Source organism: Cataglyphis hispanica, chromosome 18 (genome assembly GCF_021464435.1).
Source record: "Cataglyphis hispanica isolate Lineage 1 chromosome 18, ULB_Chis1_1.0, whole genome shotgun sequence".
Classification (NCBI taxonomy): domain Eukaryota; kingdom Metazoa; phylum Arthropoda; class Insecta; order Hymenoptera; family Formicidae; genus Cataglyphis; species Cataglyphis hispanica.
This window is the reverse complement of record NC_065971.1, coordinates 4,547,596-4,566,130: the sequence shown is the minus strand read 5'-3', so window position 1 is coordinate 4,566,130 and position 18,535 is coordinate 4,547,596. Positions and strand designations below refer to the sequence as shown.

The 18,535-nt window shown below is 29.6% G+C and overlaps 2 protein-coding genes across 4 annotated transcripts in view; both read left to right on the top strand.

The window, feature by feature from the left end:
* Window positions 1-4,066, top strand: part of LOC126856295 (protein Star-like) — a 41,923-nt gene extending 37,857 nt beyond the window's left edge. For all 3 annotated transcript variants that reach the window (XM_050604699.1, XM_050604696.1, XM_050604695.1), the window contains exon 6: window positions 211-4,066. In XM_050604699.1, coding sequence (XP_050460656.1) covers window positions 211-396 — 186 coding nt within the window. In that variant the 3' untranslated portion in view covers window positions 397-4,066. The remainder of the gene's footprint in view (window positions 1-210) is intronic.
* Window positions 4,067-7,483: 3,417 nt separating this feature from the next.
* LOC126856276 (facilitated trehalose transporter Tret1-like) lies at window positions 7,484-13,645 on the top strand. The gene is made up of 5 exons (XM_050604670.1): window positions 7,484-7,788; window positions 10,714-11,243; window positions 11,438-11,743; window positions 12,138-12,340; window positions 12,581-13,645. The coding sequence occupies exons 1-5, from the start codon at window positions 7,707-7,709 to the stop codon at window positions 12,873-12,875; spliced, it is 1,416 nt and encodes a 471-aa protein (XP_050460627.1). The 5' UTR covers window positions 7,484-7,706; the 3' UTR covers window positions 12,876-13,645.
* Window positions 13,646-18,535: the final 4,890 nt, after the last annotated feature.

Sequence of the window (18,535 nt, the reverse complement as noted above, 5' to 3'; positions counted from 1 at the left end):
TTACACGTGTTGGTATAAGAGCGGAAATAATATTTTACTTTTGAGACTTAAATAATATATTTTACATATGCTAAATATATATTTTGACTGATAATTTTGCTAAAGACATGCTTGGAAGCATGTCTTTAAAATGTGACCGATCAAGGAATTGTAAAAATAATCGGTAACGAGTAACGCAGAGCTTGTAAAAACGATTAAAAATTACTGTAGGTACTCGACACCATCCCTTGGGACATTATAAGAATATCGATACTGTCAATACGCTGGAATCCCAATCACAGCGAGACAGAGACAAAAAGCTTCATCGACAAGATGACCAGCCGGAGATACAAGCTCGTACACACGACAGACACTGGAAAGTTGATTTTTTTATACAATACTCTGCTTAAGCTTTGATTCTTGACTCAGGTTAATGCGATAGACTGAGAGAGGAGGGAATCTGTCGCAGGATAAAACATATAATATAAGCGAGACGCTATTTACCCTCCTCGCTGCGCTTTTGATTCGTTCTAAATATTTTAATCGCTGCTTAGAAATATTTCTTTCGAACAAAAGTGCGATTTCCCATTCGATCTCATACAAGGACGATTTAATTTAACACCGTCGATATTAAGGACACCGGAAGTAATCAATTGTAGAGTTAGTTTTCTGTTGAATTTTCGAATTTATTGCCTTCTGTTTTGCGGGATTCTTTTGGCACTCAATAAAAGGTAAGTTTGTCTTTCCTGTAATTTGTAAGATCATATTAATCCACAACTTAAAATGAGTATGCTGATAACAATTATTGATTGAAAGACTTGTGAGTTCAAGAATTTTGATCAAAGTTACAATGGAAGATATAATGATTATATATTGAACAACTCAACAATTTTAAAGAGTTGAGAATCAAAATTATAGTCGAGAAATCAAGATTTTGATTTTTCAAAAGCTCAAAGATACAAAATTTTCCAAATTAAATTAAAAAATCTGGGAATCAAATTTCGAGAGATTATATATTCAAGATTCTGAGTTTCTAAATTGTAATAATTTAAGTTTCAAAGATATCTTAATCTTATAATGTACCTCTGTTATAAATTATATAAAATCAATGAATTCCCTCATTGAGTTCTCCTTATATATATAATCTTCTTACAAATCGCCCCTTCTTTCTCTCTTATCTAAGAAATAATTTATGATCCTAGATTTGAAAATTTAAATTTTATAGCCTTGAAAAATCGAGAATTTTTTTCAGATTACTCTCCGGCGTTCTTGATATACGCTTATCGAATGCGAACAGTCAATAAAGGATTCAAAGATTTCTCCCATCGACGCGGACAAAGTATAGTGATATAATATTCTAAAGGTGCGTACATTTTGCGGTTGTTGCAACGAAAACGTGCGAATCCTTAAATCTGCTTCATAGATACGTGACTCTCTGCGTATGTCTTATCGTGAGACGTGCTATGATTTTTCTCGTTGTTTTCTTTTCTTCGGATGTTGTTTATATATATCGATAACTAACGAATCTGATAAGAGAGCTTTTTTAATTTTTATATTTATGTATGCAAATGACGCGTACGATAAAGACTGAAATTCCATGTGAAAAAAAAAAAAAACACAGAACCGTTTTCCAGCCCTCTTGTGACATTTCATTTCTTTCGCGATAAAGTACTTTAAAATCATGAGACACCATTCTACATATAATGTTCAGTTCATTTCATACATATCTTATGCGCGAATGATTAATGAATATCATTCATTAATAGATATTAATTCAAATAATTATCTGAATATTTACATGATAAAAACATAAAAGAAATTTCTAGATTATAGGTACTAATTTTTCCATATAAATTAAACACGTAACAATTTGTGTTAAAAAATTCGTATTAATTGCAATCTGATTTTCATTACAACTTACATATCTAAAAAATACATGATAATATATGATGGCAAAAATTATTGCCTTTGTTCATAGATTATTATCGTTCTCTGCTACACGTTCTTCTCTTTTTGCCTTAATGAAAAATAACGTGAAATTGATTTAATCTCGAGAAAGCAAACAGATTGTAAAATTTTCGTAATTTCTTGTGAAATATATTAAATTTTTTTTAGTCTTACGTACAACATACAGGAACCGCAGCAAAAGACGAGAAACTAATTCTTTTGCGGCTGAGCTGTTTAATCTTATCTCCGTGATAGTTTTTTTTCTCGATAAAAAGAATATATGAGATATTTGCGAAAATATAATTTTCACAATAAGAATCAGATAGTCAACGTTCTTTAAAATTTCATAGATCTAGAAATTAAAGTATCCTTACGAAGCGCGGATTTTCCGAGACTTAAGTTGACATGACACGTAAATCTGTTAATTCAAACATTCAAGAGATCTATCGCTTAACGCTTCAAGAAAATCTACTCGAAAATCCAATTCTGATAAATCCTGCTCAGTCGCAGAAGAGTTCAACTGTACATATCCAATGCTTTCCACACCAAAAAGCGAGAAGAAATCTTACTTTTTGTACGATTTTACGGTAGCACGTTTTAATCTAAGGTAAGTTAGCGACAGTAATCGACAGTAATGCGTTTTACAAAGGGAGCGTCGATTTTTTATTTTTTAAGAAACATTGCACGTGTGTGCAGGAATTATCGCCAGTATGCGCGCCGGTGTGTTATCACAGTGATAAGCAAGTGAGTTAATCTAAGGTATTTTTTTAAGCTCCCGCATATATTCGCGCCGCGCGCTCAGAATTAAAAGCGAATCCCTCCCCATTCCCCCGTCCGAATCTTACCTTTATATTTATATACCGAGCACGTTCTTCACGTCACATTGTATTACATTGATCATGGATCAAATGATAATGAGTAATGATTTATGATCAATTTGATCCACTCGTTATCAGAGAATATTTACATTCTGTCCTACGTGCGACAAATATTGGGGACGTAAATACCTAAAACACAGGCCTTATTAGTGCGTAAGATATTTTTTACAAATATTCTATGTACAATAGCGTTGATAAGTAATACTAATAATCCGTGCAAGTAGTTCTCGCGTTTGTTAAATTATGTCTTCGCGATAGGAATCTATATATTAATTAGATGTATATTTCTAGATATTACTTTTTTAGATATTAGTTCCGTAAGCTTTCGCACGATCTACGTCAGTACAAAATTTTAGGGAAATATGAAATTAAATCATGTTTTATCATTAATCTGTTTATTTATATCTGTAAATATTTTTTCAATTAGGAAGCATTTTTTCGGAAAGAAAATAATGTTTGCTATTTGAGCATTAAATTTCAATCCCTAAAATTCTTCTGACCTCGATACGCGGCAAATTATTATTTTGCAGGCGATCTTGCTTAACTCTAAAAGATTTAATGCGAGCTCGAATTTTCATGATATGAAGTGTAGGCACCCAAAACAGGAATATTAAATAAAAGTATTGTTTTCGTGTTATTTAAATTTCAATTATGCGATAACATCGAGCAGGGCGAGAACTACTAAAATTCGTAATGCATATTTAACGCTAAACTTGGTAAAAATGCATTTAATTCTTCATTTGTATTGCAATTTAAATCGCGTATAATTAAGAATGAGAACCAGATATCATTAGCGTTAAAATGTACACTGCGAAAACGGATTTTTTGACTCAAGAGTCTGACGCATTATTGCGATTGTATGATTCATCAGAGTGTTCAGTAAAACAGATACTTAACAATAATGCGATTTTCTTTGCATCGATCATCACTTCGTTGCAACGATTGCGCGACGATTATTGTATTAAATATTCCCATTGCTAATCGCGAAAAGCATATTTATAGTATTTGAATGTTTGCGAAGAGCACTATTCATAAAGCGAAAGTTTTCTTCCGAACATTGGATTTCGAAGTTTTCTGATTGAGAATCTGAAAAGTTTGAAATTCGCGGATTTACAGATCCACGTGTTGAAGGATCTCAAAGATTTCAATCAAGGACTCGTCAATTTTGTTAAGAGAAACTTCAAATAGTGAAACTTCAAATAAGATCAAAATTATAGAACTTCTCACTTTCGAAAATATAAAATTTCTTTTTTTTTTCTTTAGCTCTTTTTTTATTTCTATCCTCCTTCGTTTTCACACCCTTCATGTATATATATTATTTATATAAATGAAATTTTATTCTTCAAAAATCACATATACAAACACCATATATATACATATATATATATATATAGATTTATTATGATTTTAATTAAGGTTAATATAATAAAATAAAATATAAAATAAAAATATTGGAATCATAGAAGAATTTTATCTATACAGTATATAAATAAAATATAAATGATTCTAGAGCTAAGAAAAAATCTTAAGCAAATACGAGAATATTTAATTGGAACTATAATCTAATCATTCACAATCTGAGCATAGATAAGTGCAATCTCATTCTCATTTCATATTGGACAAGTAAATTTTGTGGCAAATAAATAATTATTATTTTACTAATGATAGGCGTAAAAATTGCAACGAAACAATAATTTATAATTTTGATTCCTTTCATTTCGATTCTTACTTGATTAAATGAACACATCGCGCTTTAAGATCTATCATCGTCATATTGTATATTAATATTATGTAATATTATTTAACATATATGTAATAATTTAACGTATATATAAAAGATAATGATTAAATAATTTCTTGATATTTGTTACGATCGCGTTTAAAAAAGAAATTCTACAAAAAGCGTCTCGCATCACTACCTTACTGCTTGAATGTCGCCGTGCGAATGACAACACGAAAGCGCCTGTGATAACAATAACATTCTATACATCGTAAAAGCCAAATTACCAAATATGTTATAATCAATTTGTTGTCGTCCCAAGATATTTAAAATTTTACACATTACTTTATTGTATAAATTAACGCTGAATATTTAGTATTTTGCATTTCACATTATTGTAATATTGATAAATAGATTACCATTGCAAATAAAATTTTACATTTATCTAAACAACAAAATTAATTTTATTTTGATCAAGAAATTATTTGTAAAATTAATTAATATTATTACTCTTTATACCATGTCAATTTTCATATAGAAATAATTTTAATTTTATATAATACAAATATTATATGCTTTTGAACGATATTATCTAATATTATTAACTAATATTATCTCAAATTATTTGACAGTAAATTTTAACGATGATATCGAATAGAGGAGCCAACCTAATTTATACTCTTTGGATTTATGAAATGAATTTGCTTAACTTTTTTCTCTTTCTTTCGAGACATTTAAAGAATGCTAAAGTAATTACAAAATGATATATTAGCACTATTAAATCATCAAAGAAAAATATTTAATCGCTAAACAAAGTATATTTATCGTTCACTTAGAAAATTGCGATAACGGCTTCTTAAGTTATTACGTAACGCACGTAACGACGTCATGGATTTTTCGCGAAGACAGATAAAATACAATCATATATTCCGGATATCGATCCATGATTAAATATAGAAGTGATTTATCCACGTGATTTTATTGCAATTCCTATCGAGCATATCTTATGCTAGAAAATTTCTTATCGATTTTTCCTCTTACAATAGAAAATCGTTAATAAATTGTTTTTTAAAACAGGTATTTATTTTATAAAAAAATTGTAAGTTTTTAAAATTGCATATATGAGAGATTTCTTCATACATTAAATTTAAAATCTATCAGGTTTGCGCGATCAATAAGCGCAAAATTCGACGCGACGGTGGAGAAAATCGAAAATTGCTCTGCCAACGATTGAAATTCAATTGAAATGTCTTTCACATGAGATTCTAGTGGCGAAGAGAGCGTTCCGCCAAGGGTAAGCGGTCACATTTGTGTGTGTCTCTCTCTCTCACAGAACTTTTATTTTTCTTTGTAAAATTGTCGAATATTTTCACGTCAAAATATTTTCACGCTTTTCATTTTACAATGCACACTCTCATTGTTGACATAGTTTCATATGAATAGACTTTTATATATTAAACTAGATCGCTAACATTAAAGAGCAGTCATTTACAAGGTAGAATATATAAGTTGGATTAATATTTATTTTGTGTCGTATTTCAATTATTTACCAGCAGTTATTAAAATATAAACTATTTTTATGTACAGACAATTAATTGAGTTATTTATAGAAAAATATTGATTAATATTCTATCCATTAATGTATTCTGTCTGATTGTAAATAGCTATATTGGTTTCACCTTTAGTAAGATCTCTGTTAGCGGTCTAATATAATACGTGGGCAAGTGAAATAAAAAATCAGACTTTTCCCAAAACATTTTATTTGATCAAAATATTTTTAACGCACATTCAAGTCATTTTTCTACATAGTTTCCATTAAAATCTAAGCATTTTTGTCACCGGATCAGCAGTTTTTTTATTTTTGTGTCATAAAAAGTATTGGAACGTGTCTAAAGCCGATTGCGCACGAATTTTTCCGTGTACAATTAGCTTTAGGTAAAAATTAAGAATTTTTTAGAAAAAATTCGGTTGTGCAATGGATTTTGGACACGTTCCACTATTTTTTATGACACGGAAATAAAAAGACTGCCAATCCGGCGGAAAAAATGCTTAGATTTTAGTGGAAACTGTAGAAAAATAACTTGGGTGCGCGCTAAAAATATTTTGAGTGAATAAAATATTTTGGAAAAAACCCAATTTATATTTGACTTGCCTAGATATATAGAAATGTGTTGTTTCGTGTAATTATGCTAGAATCATTTGATTAAATATTGATAAAATATTCGATAAATATTTTATGTCCAAACATACTGTGTGTTTATATAATGAATTTCACAACGTATAAGATAATTATTGCGTAATTTGTATATATAATATTATTCTATTTTAATACGGATCAAAGACATATACGCTTTGTCTTGCATAACTTTCTAATTTATTGATTTGCCCTGTATGGATTTTTTAATAATTTCCCAAAGGTAACAAATTTTTTAAAAAAGGTATCTCCTACACAATTTTGTTTTTTAAGATTAATGAAAGTTTCGCTGGCAAAGATTGAAAAAATATCCTGGAAAAACACTTAATTACTATGTTACATAAATTATTACTATATATTTTATATAAAATTTTATATAAAAAATATTACTTATGTTGCACGAAATAAAGTCTTTCATAGGAATTGAATTGAGTGACCCAGTTTTTTTTACTTTAACTTATCAAAGTATTACGAAAAACTCGGCGATCGAGAGATATAAGAATAAAGTATTCTGAAAAAATTCTAATTCTTTTTCTCATTATACAAAAATTGCTAGAAGTATATCAAGAACGAGAAAGCGGAGCAACATGTCGATTCTATGTTTATCCGATAACGGCATCGCGCGTCCGTTCAAATTTTCGATTCCATCATTCATTTCGTCCATCTCTATTTATCATTACTTCTATATTTTTTTTGTTTCGATCGTGCCAGATAAGTGACAAAGATTAGTGATAATCGGTGACTAGATAAAACGGTCCTGATATACGATGGCTTCGGTAACGGATCGTTCATTTCGTATCAAGCGGTTTCGCGTTGTCTGAAATGTGGCCTGCGACTCATTAATGTTTTTCCGTGTTCCTCGGAAAATCGAGGGAAAACGTGAGCGAAACCTATTAAGGACTATCCTGAAACAAGATTATCGCCGAGTGCCGCGAACGTTGATTTTTGTGCTCCAAAACCCTTGAAGGAGTAGCCTGATTTACGAAGAATGGAGGGCACCGGGATGATTAGCGGTGCTCCTGTACATCGGGGAGGCAAAAAGTTGTGGCAATACCTCGCATCCATTTCTGGTATTTGTGCGACTGTATATATTAATGTTTATCATCGTACTTCTTACGAAATAAGATGCTTGATCGGAAGAAGCATGATATCTATTTTGAACGATCAAACGAGAGTTGCCAAAAGTTTAGCTATCATTAATTTATATATCATTTTATTGCATCAAATGTTTATGATTAATACACTATATAATCGCATCCTTGCGTGTTTGAAATTATGCATACGTGTTTAAAATGATTGCACATTTCATATATTCAATAAACAATTTCGTCGAAGGTATTGTAAATATACATATTGAACTCCATTTTTGTTGTTTATTTATTTACTAACTAATATGCTTAAAGAGAATGTGGAGTACGTTAGAAATTAATTGTACATATAAATATATACCTGTGAATTAAATAATAATAAGTAATAATAATAAATAAATCAATAATAATGTTTAACATTTTTCCTCGCAATTGCGCAATCCATTTGTTAATCTATACGCGTTTTCGATATCTAATTTTAAATTTTTTGACATTAATAACGTTAGATTAATAAATATTTTTATTTGCATGTTTCTTATAATTTTATCCCATTGTGTTTTTATAAAAAAGATTTGTTCTTAGATAAAAATAAACAGAAATTGTTTTAACACAGATTAAAAAATATATATTGCTTGTATTACTTTTCTAAACATCAAAAATATAAGGCTCAAAAATAAATATATATTACCTAATTTTATTAAAAATACATTCTCTTTCTCTCTCTTTAAAGAAAAAATAATTAATATAAAGTAGGACTTTATAGATTCTCATAATTCTTTTAAATTCATCTATCTCTTTTATAAGGTTTCTCTCTACTTCAAATATTATAATTTGTTCTTATAAATATTATAATAAGGATTGGATTGGAAACGATCAAGTCATTATTTCACGATATAATTGCTTATTCAGATAGTATCAGCTTACTGAAATGTCAGATAATCATTAATCGCGATAATCGTTATGCTATTATAACGATTACTATATAACGGTGTGCTTTCATGTGCGTAATCAGTTGATTTGACTGTAGGAAATATACGCATTTTTGAACTTTAATAATTACTTATGTCCGAAAATTATTAGTAGTTTTTTTATAAGCTTTATTTTTGGAAATAGAATTATGGTAGAGAGTTCTGATATTATATTTCTCTGTTGTGTATTAAATTATTAGATTATAAAAGTATTGAAATAAGAGGCTCACTAGGTAATAAATGTAAATCCAACTGATATCTTGATATCGTTTCCCTAAAATCTTTTTAATCCACAAAAATTTACTTGTTAAGAAGTTTGATCCTCTTATCTATATAAAAGCGATCAAACCCTCTTAAGTTCAGAAGAAGATAATACTGTCATTAACGAGATAGAATCTTGTATATTTTTCATTTGAAAAAAATACGTCTTTTACACGTTTGTCTTTTCAATTTACATATTTGTTTTATTTACACGTATTTTTCACTCGACACGAATAATTAAATTTTTATTTTGTAAGCAGTTAAAATTTCACGTGGAACATGCTACAATATAAAAGATTATGTTACTTATTATTTCTGTTATGCTTTTATAAAAAGTTTTATAAATAAAATGATAATATTTAAAAAACACACACATTAATATAGCATAATTATTACAAACATTTAGCGTTTGGTAATTTTATACATACATATGTATTTATATCTTGCTGCTTAACTTTATTAAAATATTTACATTTCAAATGTAAATATCTGCTTGTGTCTCATTTCTATTAATTAAACTTCATCCGCAAGTATGATAAATGATAAAATCACGAGAAAAAAGAATATTATGTGCGCGCGTGTCGGCAGACTATCTTCTAAAGTTTCATGACTTTCCTGCAAAATTACAGTAAAGCCTTGGTTTTGTCAGGGACCCTCCATTACTATAAAATTCCGCGAGCCAAATAAGCTCATATTTCGCTGACTGAAACCCGGTGTATGGTCGTAATATTTTATTGAAATGAGTGTCGCATTTTGCTCCGAGATGAAAAATGGAGATGTCCGTCCCAAAGCCATCCGAATTCAATGCGATGTAATTTACATATATTTCTGATACGGATTTGAGATCTTGAAGAACAGTGGATTTGCTGTCTCGCACGACTATATTCCACGAATCGATTCACTTCATCCTTAACGGATCATAATGCATCACTGTCTTTTCGCGGCGGCTTTTACTGTTAAGTTGAGTTGAAGTTCTGCTCGATAAAATAATTTGGCCTGGCTGCCTATCTTATCTCATCACGTCAATAATCGTTTCTAAATATTCCGCGATTAGTATCCATCATTTAGAAAAAAGGTAGAATATAATTGTCCTTTCTCTCTTTCTGGATTATCAATAACGCTCGAGCGGATATCGTTATTTGTCACTGATTTGATAGAATAATATAATCTGTTAAAAAAAAAACAATTTTTCATTATGTGAAAAAATGAATAGGAAAATAATTAAAGAGTTTACGAAATTCTGTTTGTATATCTTATCGAAGAAGATATACCGTTCATGAGATAGATAATTCGTAGGTTTCATCGAATAAGTGCAACGGTTTGAATGAATAGATTGATAAGATTGACCTGAATGCGTAGGTGCTGGAAAACACGAAGTTCTCTACCAAAAAATGAGATAAATATTCCATATTTTCCTAAAACTTAAAAATTTTTAATATTAAAAAATAATCGTACATTTAAATTTCTTCGTTAAAAAAATAATTTTACGAACAATTCGCGTAATTTCATTAAGTTCATGGAAAAAGTAAATAAAAGAATTATTATTCGCATTACTTATTTATCCTTTCAACCGTTATTAATCTAATAATATTGAATTTTGTGTATTAAATAAACCTAATAAAGCTTTTTCACATAATTTTTTCCTTTCGATATTAACTTTATATTTAAATCTCTTGAGCTTCCATAATGGCCATCGGCGTGGGTACCGCTCTGGCCTGGACGTCTCCTGTCCTGCCCCAGCTGTACGAACCGAATTCATGGCTGGTCATTACTCCGGAACAAGGATCCTGGGTGAGCTCATTACTGGCTCTGGGCGCGATGCTGGGCGCCGTCTTATCCGGGCCGATGGCCGATAAAATTGGCCGGAAAAAATCGCTTCTTTTGCTGACAGCTCCGTTTCTTTTATCCTGGACGATCATTATATTTGCCTCCGAGCTGTGGCTGATCAACGTAGCCAGGTTTATAGTGGGCATCGGCGTCGGCGCAGCTTGCGTCCTCGTGCCTACTTATATCTCCGAAATTGCGGAGACTTCCACCCGAGGCACTCTCGGTGCGATGTTCCAGTTGTTCCTCACATTTGGAATTTTGCTGGCCTTCGTGCTTGGAGCGATCTTGAGCTACACGGCGTTCGCTATAATCTGCGCCCTCGTAGAGATCAGCTTCTTTGCCTCCTTCACGTGGATGCCGGAATCACCCGTTTGGCTAGTGGTAGGTCAAATTGATGGATCCTCCTCCGATTTGTGCCTTGTTACTTTTTTTATATATCTTTAGCGTTATAGATTAAAAAAACAATTATATGTATATATTTGATTTCTAAGAAAATAATTGTAATAATCGGAGTAAAATGTGATCAAATTTTTCGTCGACGAATAAAAATTCGAATATGTCTCGAATTTTTGCAGAATAAAAAGCGGAGAACGGAAGCCACAATGGCGATGACAGTACTCCGGGGTGATTCTTACGATCCGTCCGACGAACTTGCACAGTTTCAGCGAGAAGCCGAGCAGGCAGCGTCAAGAAAATCAAGCATATTCGATCTTATACGCACTCGAGCAGCCAAAAAAGCTTTGCTCGCTTCATTGGGTGCCATGTTCTTTCAACAATTGTCCGGTATAAACGCAGTGATCTTTTATACCGTTACCATTTTTAAGGCATCTGGAAGCTCAATGTCGCCGGAACTCGCCTCTATTGTCGTAGCAATCGTTCAGGTATCAATATACAGCTTATCAATATTCAGTTTATGTAAAAATATTAACTTTTACAAAATTCGAAAAAATGTTACGTCTCTTATTTTACTTTGAGACAGAGACCAGAAAATTTTCCTCTCAAAAATTTGATTAAAGTTATTCTTCTAAAGAATTATTATTTTAGCTTGTATTTTTTCCCAGTTAATTTGTCAAACATAAATTTATATGAATTGTATAATCTCTTGTACAGCTTTTATCTCCAAAATTTGTTTTTTTGCGATTAACTATACATGATAGTCGTATAATCAGCATGATATATATCTGTGATGTATATCTGCATTCATCTTCCGCAATTATTGTTAATTACTTAATTGTCGTGGATGACGATGTTTATTTGAAATGTCGTTTCGGATAGACGGTGATGTCAGGTGTAGCAGCTATAATTGTGGATCGTGCCGGAAGGAAGCCATTGCTTATATTTTCCTCAAGTGTTATGACAGTCAGTCTTGTGGCTCTTGGTCTGTACTTCAATATTAAGGCAAATGGAAATGACGTCAGTAATCTAGGTTGGCTGCCGCTTACATCTCTAACGTTATTTATGATCTCCTTCTCTATCGGGTAAATTTTGCAACAAACTGCATTTGCATTTTTAAATAATATGATTATAAGATTTGCATTGCATATTATAAACATTTGATTTGATGTTAAAAATTGTTTAAAAATTAGCAAGCATATATAAATTAATTATTTAGATATTTTTGAAATTATAAAAATTATAACTAAAGTGTTTATAATTATATTATGATAAACATAAAAAATAAAAAGTAAATCAATTACAGCGTTACGTTTTATGCACAGGATGGGTCCGATACCGTGGATGCTGATGGGCGAACTATTTTCTGCAGAGACCAAGGCGGTCGCTTCCGGTATTGCCGTGATGTTGAATTGGTTCCTCGTATTTCTGGTGACGAAAACTTTTCCGATGATGAACGATGAATTAGGCGCGGACGCGACTTTCTGGATTTTTGCTAGTATCATGGTAGCCGGTACTGTGTTTATATACTTCGTTATACCGGAAACTAAAGGGAAATCTTCCCAAGAGATTCAGGAAGAGCTACAGGGCAATGCTCGATTCAAAACGACGAATAGCTGAATAGCATTGACGAGCGCGAAAATGCGTGCACTGATGTACGAATGCTGATTTAATGACAGCATTCATCAAGTAGCGTAAATAAAATTTAAAACGTTGCTTAGTTAAACTGTAGATATAATATCTTGGCGTACCAAAATATAAAGAGATATGCATAAGAGCAAGAAGGAGAAACAAATTTAAAAATAAATATGAAAGTTGCTGAGAAGAAAATGTTAATCTCACGATTAATTTATCGTCTTTTTCATAAGTTATATTCATAAGTTTCAAGTTTTTCACACACATATACACGCTGTTATGTTTGAATATACTATTATTATAAATCTTTAATATATTATTTTTAATATATCTTTAATATATCTTTAATCTATATATAATTTCTGCTCACGCAGCTTTATCGACATGCGACAACATTTCTTCATGTGTATTTGCATATATATGTGATATATATATGTGATATATATATATATATATATATATATATATATATATCACATAAAATGACTTACATTTGTATCATCGATCATTAAAGTGGAACAATCTTTTTCCGCTGATCATAAATTATGATATAGTATTTGGATATCTCAGATAGCTCAAAAAAAATATTTAACTTTTTTTATTTTAGTTAGCTGAAACATATCTGCATTTATTTTAATAATCTTTTACAGTATAATAAAGTTAGAATAGTTGAATAAAATTAATTAGACAATAATAAAAAAGTATATATAATAAATAAATTAATAGCTTGTTATAAATTTTGGAAAGTATATAAAACAAGTAGTTAGTATAAATTTATGACAAATTAATATAACACAAATTAATATAAATAAAAATAACATTTTATATATTTATTCTAAAATGTTATTTGCATAATGAATAAACTATTTTGCGATATTAATTAAGGTTTTATGTTTTTCTGTTGTTTAAAATATTCTTGTAACCGTAAAAATAATCAAGAATTTAGAATAAATATTTCCTAAAGGAATTAGCAATTCCTATTAATCGCGTCCTTTCTAAAAATTATTTGTGCTAATGCACGTTATTATCTGTCTATTGTAGAATAGGACAAATATATTGATACTGCTATCCTGCTCACTGAGAATGGAAAAATTTTTAATGCTACTGGTTATTTGATACGCTTCACGTTATTTTTTTTCTCGCTGGTGAATATCTTCGGACGAGTGGCATCTTACGGCGATAACGCAGATTGCGATTGAAGTTATCAATGGCTATTTAACAACTGTTAAGATTAAAGTTGCAAACAATTTAATGCAAATGGAAATTTAAATCTATTTTTAATTTCGGAACAGCGTAATAGTAGGGTTGACATAAAACTGCGAATGTCGTAAATGTTAATTAATTATATCATCGTTAAAGAAACACTCTGCGTCGACTACAAAAAGAGTTGTAGGCGCTACATATTTGCAAAAAATATATAATATACAATACAAGAGAGACAAATGCAACAAATGTAATTTCTATTTTTTCCAAATCAATAAAAATCATTTAAATTTAAAGTAATAATTTTTTCAAGATTTTTATTTTTAGACTTCTTCATATTATGTTTTAAATTATTTTTCTAAGTAAATTCTTTATATATCTATCACGGATAGATAACATCTGTAAACGTGGAAAAAGCTTTGATAATTTTGATTTAATAATGACTTTAACACGTGCATTTATTTTATTTTCCGCGCTTGATAATGTACAAATAATGTAGTTAGAATTCATTTATTTGTATTGCTGCTCGAAAGAAACATTTAAACGGATGCTTTATCTTGTCGCTAATTGCTTGAAATTTAAACGGAAAATTATTACTTTTCATACACTTTATACAGTATGCACTTTATATAAAGACAGATTTGATTGTAATCATGACCTTGTGATATTATGCGCACTTATTCTGTAGCTTCTTCAATAAGGCGCGCTGATAAAACAATGATTGTTGAATCGGCTGTCAATTTAATTTCATATTTTGCCAAGATTATCGTAAAAAGAGCAAATCATAGCTGAATAAACTAACAAATAAAATTAAAAGAAAATGTGATTAATTGTGTGTCATTAATTTTTGTGTGATAGAAAAATTCCTATCTTGATTGTCTTGGTATTCAATTTTTTGTATGGCGATTTAAGAAGTTGTTGGATTTAAATTTATAAAAAATTGGATGCAAAACGTATTATTTTATTAGACTTTTGGATTTAATCAAAATAATTAATTTAAAATAAATACACTCAAGAAATAAATTAACTTTTTAATAAATTAACTTTTTTTCACTTATTAAAACAATTAGAAGAGTAACTACAGTGATAAGACGATTTCTCTATAAATATCAAGATTTTTTTTTCTTAAGCCTAGAAGATTATCAAAGCACTTGAAACAGCTATAAAAAATTATAATTTCTTCGATCAACGATAAGAACGAACATTTTTCACAAGAATTATCAAAATGGAATTTTATTGACGTAATGTTATTCACCTGTAAAAAATCAAACAAAACTTTTTAGTGGAAACAAGTTGTGAAAATGGAAAAGATTTAATTTACAATAAGATATTATTATTCAGAACTTTTCAAAGATTTTATGATCCAAAAAATGTATCTCTATCTAATGTGTACTAAGAAATAGTTATAAACTAATTCTTATATTCAGTTTATCCTTACATAAAATAACAAAAGTATCAATCGAACTCCTTAATTATGAAATCAATTTTTACAGAATGATTTGCAGAATGATTTATTACTTGAAGATTTTAATGGATATTTTTGACGACGTAATGCGCATTTTTATATAGTATAGGTGCATCGGGTGTAAATACCCGAGATAAATAAATTTGATCACGTTTTGTGCATGACACTATCTGCGCCGTATCATTTTATTCATGTTTCCTATTAATTCCCCCAGAGGTATTTAATCTTATTTTTTTTTACACGCGTCACACATTTTTTCACGTATTAGATCATTCGTAGTTCCGTGAAGATTGCACGTGGAGAAGTCTATCGTTTAAAGATTGACTTGCATTAACTAACTTCTTGTTGCATTATTCATCGTCTGTGCGCTTACATTAACGATATTAACAGTGAATTTCCTAATCGGTCGAGTCTTGGAATAATATTGTGATGAAATTGATTTTCCATTGTTTTCTTTTGCAGAGAGATTTTATATCGTCTCTCCTTACACATTGCAACCTAAATCCTAGCAGCAAAATGATGCTTTATTGCATAAATTTTTGGTTCTCTGAACAAAATTAGCTTCCCTTTGAGAAAAATTTCAAAATCCCTTTTATTAAAATTAAACTATTAGTCTTGTATTGAAGCTAAATTAATAACAAAAAGTAATATATCCTTGATAAATTTTCTTTTATAAATAAAAACGAATCTATGAATAATTAAATTTCAACATTTTTTAGTAAATATTTTTATTTTTAATTTTACAGATTATATTTAGGGTAACATATATTTTTTTTTATACGTTCTTTAATTAATTTAATGCAAATCTTTATTAAAATAAAAACTTATTTTAAAACTTATTCTATTTTATTTATGCTTTTTTTAATTCTAAAACATGCATCTAAAGTTTAAATAAAAAAGAAATCTGAAATTTACGATCTAAATTACAGAATTACTTATACATTTAATCTATTATTTTCAAAATAAATACTTTTTTTACTATTACTTATTAAATATCTTTTAAAGATTTAATTTATATTAATTTAAAAATTAATTAAATTCATTATTTAGTAACAAAAGCTCCCAATTATCACAAAGAAATTTTATTGATTTCTTTGATAGCAGTTTTAGATTGATAATGTTGTGAATAAGCAATGTGTCTCCAGCTGGAGGCACGCGCCATGGAGGAATTGTCATGCCAGTAAAAACCGCAATTATAGAAAAGATAATGACCTTTTTGTGCTTGTAAACAGGCTAAGTGGTTGCGTATTACAGTGATTATTTGCAAAATCAGGAGACAGCAGAAGCTTTAATCATCGAGCTGTGTCACGTTAGTTTTTTATTTGGCAAACTCGTCGTTAAGAGACTTCACGGTCTTTAGAGCGTGATTTTTTTCCGGCAAATCCTCGAGAATTCCCCGAAGCTCAAGTGCGACCCAGTTAATTGAGTCTCTCTGAAATGAACAGTCTTGGTCGACGAACCGGTGTTTTTCGATCGATATATTGACTCGGTGAAAAACGCTGAAACATCGATGATAGTTCACAATTTTTTTTAATTTTTTTATTTTCAAAATGATTTATTGCTTGTTTGTAGAATGCACTATTGATGTGAAATACTTTTAATAAAGGATTGACAATATTTAAATTCTGGATTATATAAGATTCATTATTTTCACACAAAAATCTTTTTAACATTCTAAAATCCAGTAAAAAAAAATATGTTTTTATTTATATACAACTATATATACGATTATTTACGTTAAATGTTTATATACGATACATACTATAAACTGTAATAGAGAGAAATTGCTGTACTTCAAATTAAGGAGAATTACGAGGTGTAAATTATATATTAACCATCTGCAAATAAATTGAATTAGAAACTCGGTTGAACAATTTGCCCTTTTAGGGACTATCGGAAATGACGAGTTGCTGACGCTACTGGTACATAGGTAAACATAATCAACTAAATTTCTAGATATTACTAATGCATGAGGCCAATTTTCGTCATAGTTCTCTTCACTAATTTTCAAAAAGTCTTTCTATAATATCATCTCACACGTGATTCCTCGTGATTATGTTTGCCCAGTTGTCAGTAGTGTCAAGAAAAACACATTTCCAATCGCGACAAATGATTTAAGCGAGCTCTTAATTCGATTTATTTGCAAGAATATAACTTACAGCTTGTAATTCTTTTTAATTTACAACATATTGTATTAATTTGTGAATATCCGCTTTTTTTCCAGCTCATATAATTCTAGTTACAATACAAACGAAGAATTTCTTTTTTATTAATCTCTATTAATATTAATCGGTTATAATTAGTAATTTTCTGCTGAAATTATGTGCAATTGATATCCCATTTAACTGATTAATGCATTTATTCCAATTAATTCGCTTTTTTCTTGCGTTATTAAGAATTGGATTGTATAAAAGCTCACTACGTAGAATGAGATTATATAATCACGAATCATGTGTTTGGTTTGAAGTAATTAAATACGCGCGGTTGTTAAAATGTTGAGAATAATTTTGTCGCAAATGTGACAAGTAAATCACTTCCTTGCTTTGCGCAGTAGTGGCGCACGATAATTATTTTAACTGTCGCACAAATCGCTCGCGGATTAATGTTAAAATTAATCAAGTGATAAAACTGATAAAAAATTATTGTGCGTGTAACATTCTGCGTCTGACTTGTATATTATATCTTTATAACTAATATATTGACTATATGTACAGATCTAATTTTTTTCATTTTATTCATAAAAAAAATATATGTATCTTTTCGTAATTTTCTATTTTAATTATATTTTCATTCGTTAATGTTAGCATCCCAGAGAAAGCAATTTCTTCTGAATGTAAAGACGGTTTCAAAAGTATATTAAAATTAAAAAAGCAGTGAAATAAATTTAGTCTAATTATAAAAGATAAAAAGTAAAAAAAAAAACGGAAGAAAATTTTGATTGAGGCATTTGATGAGGTACTTAATTGAATAAACATTG

What these genes read in the sequence shown, in the direction of transcription:
- LOC126856276 (XM_050604670.1), top strand. Translation starts at nt 7,707, where the DNA reads ATGGAGGGCACCGGGATGATTAGCGGTGCTCCTGTACATCGGGGAGGC. An exon ending in AATCACCCGTTTGGCTAGTG is followed by an intron (nt 11,244 to 11,437) that starts GTAGGTCAAATT and finishes GAATTTTTGCAG; the next exon opens with AATAAAAAGCGGAGAACGGA. An exon ending in TTGTCGTAGCAATCGTTCAG is followed by an intron (nt 11,744 to 12,137) that starts GTATCAATATAC and finishes CGTTTCGGATAG; the next exon opens with ACGGTGATGTCAGGTGTAGC.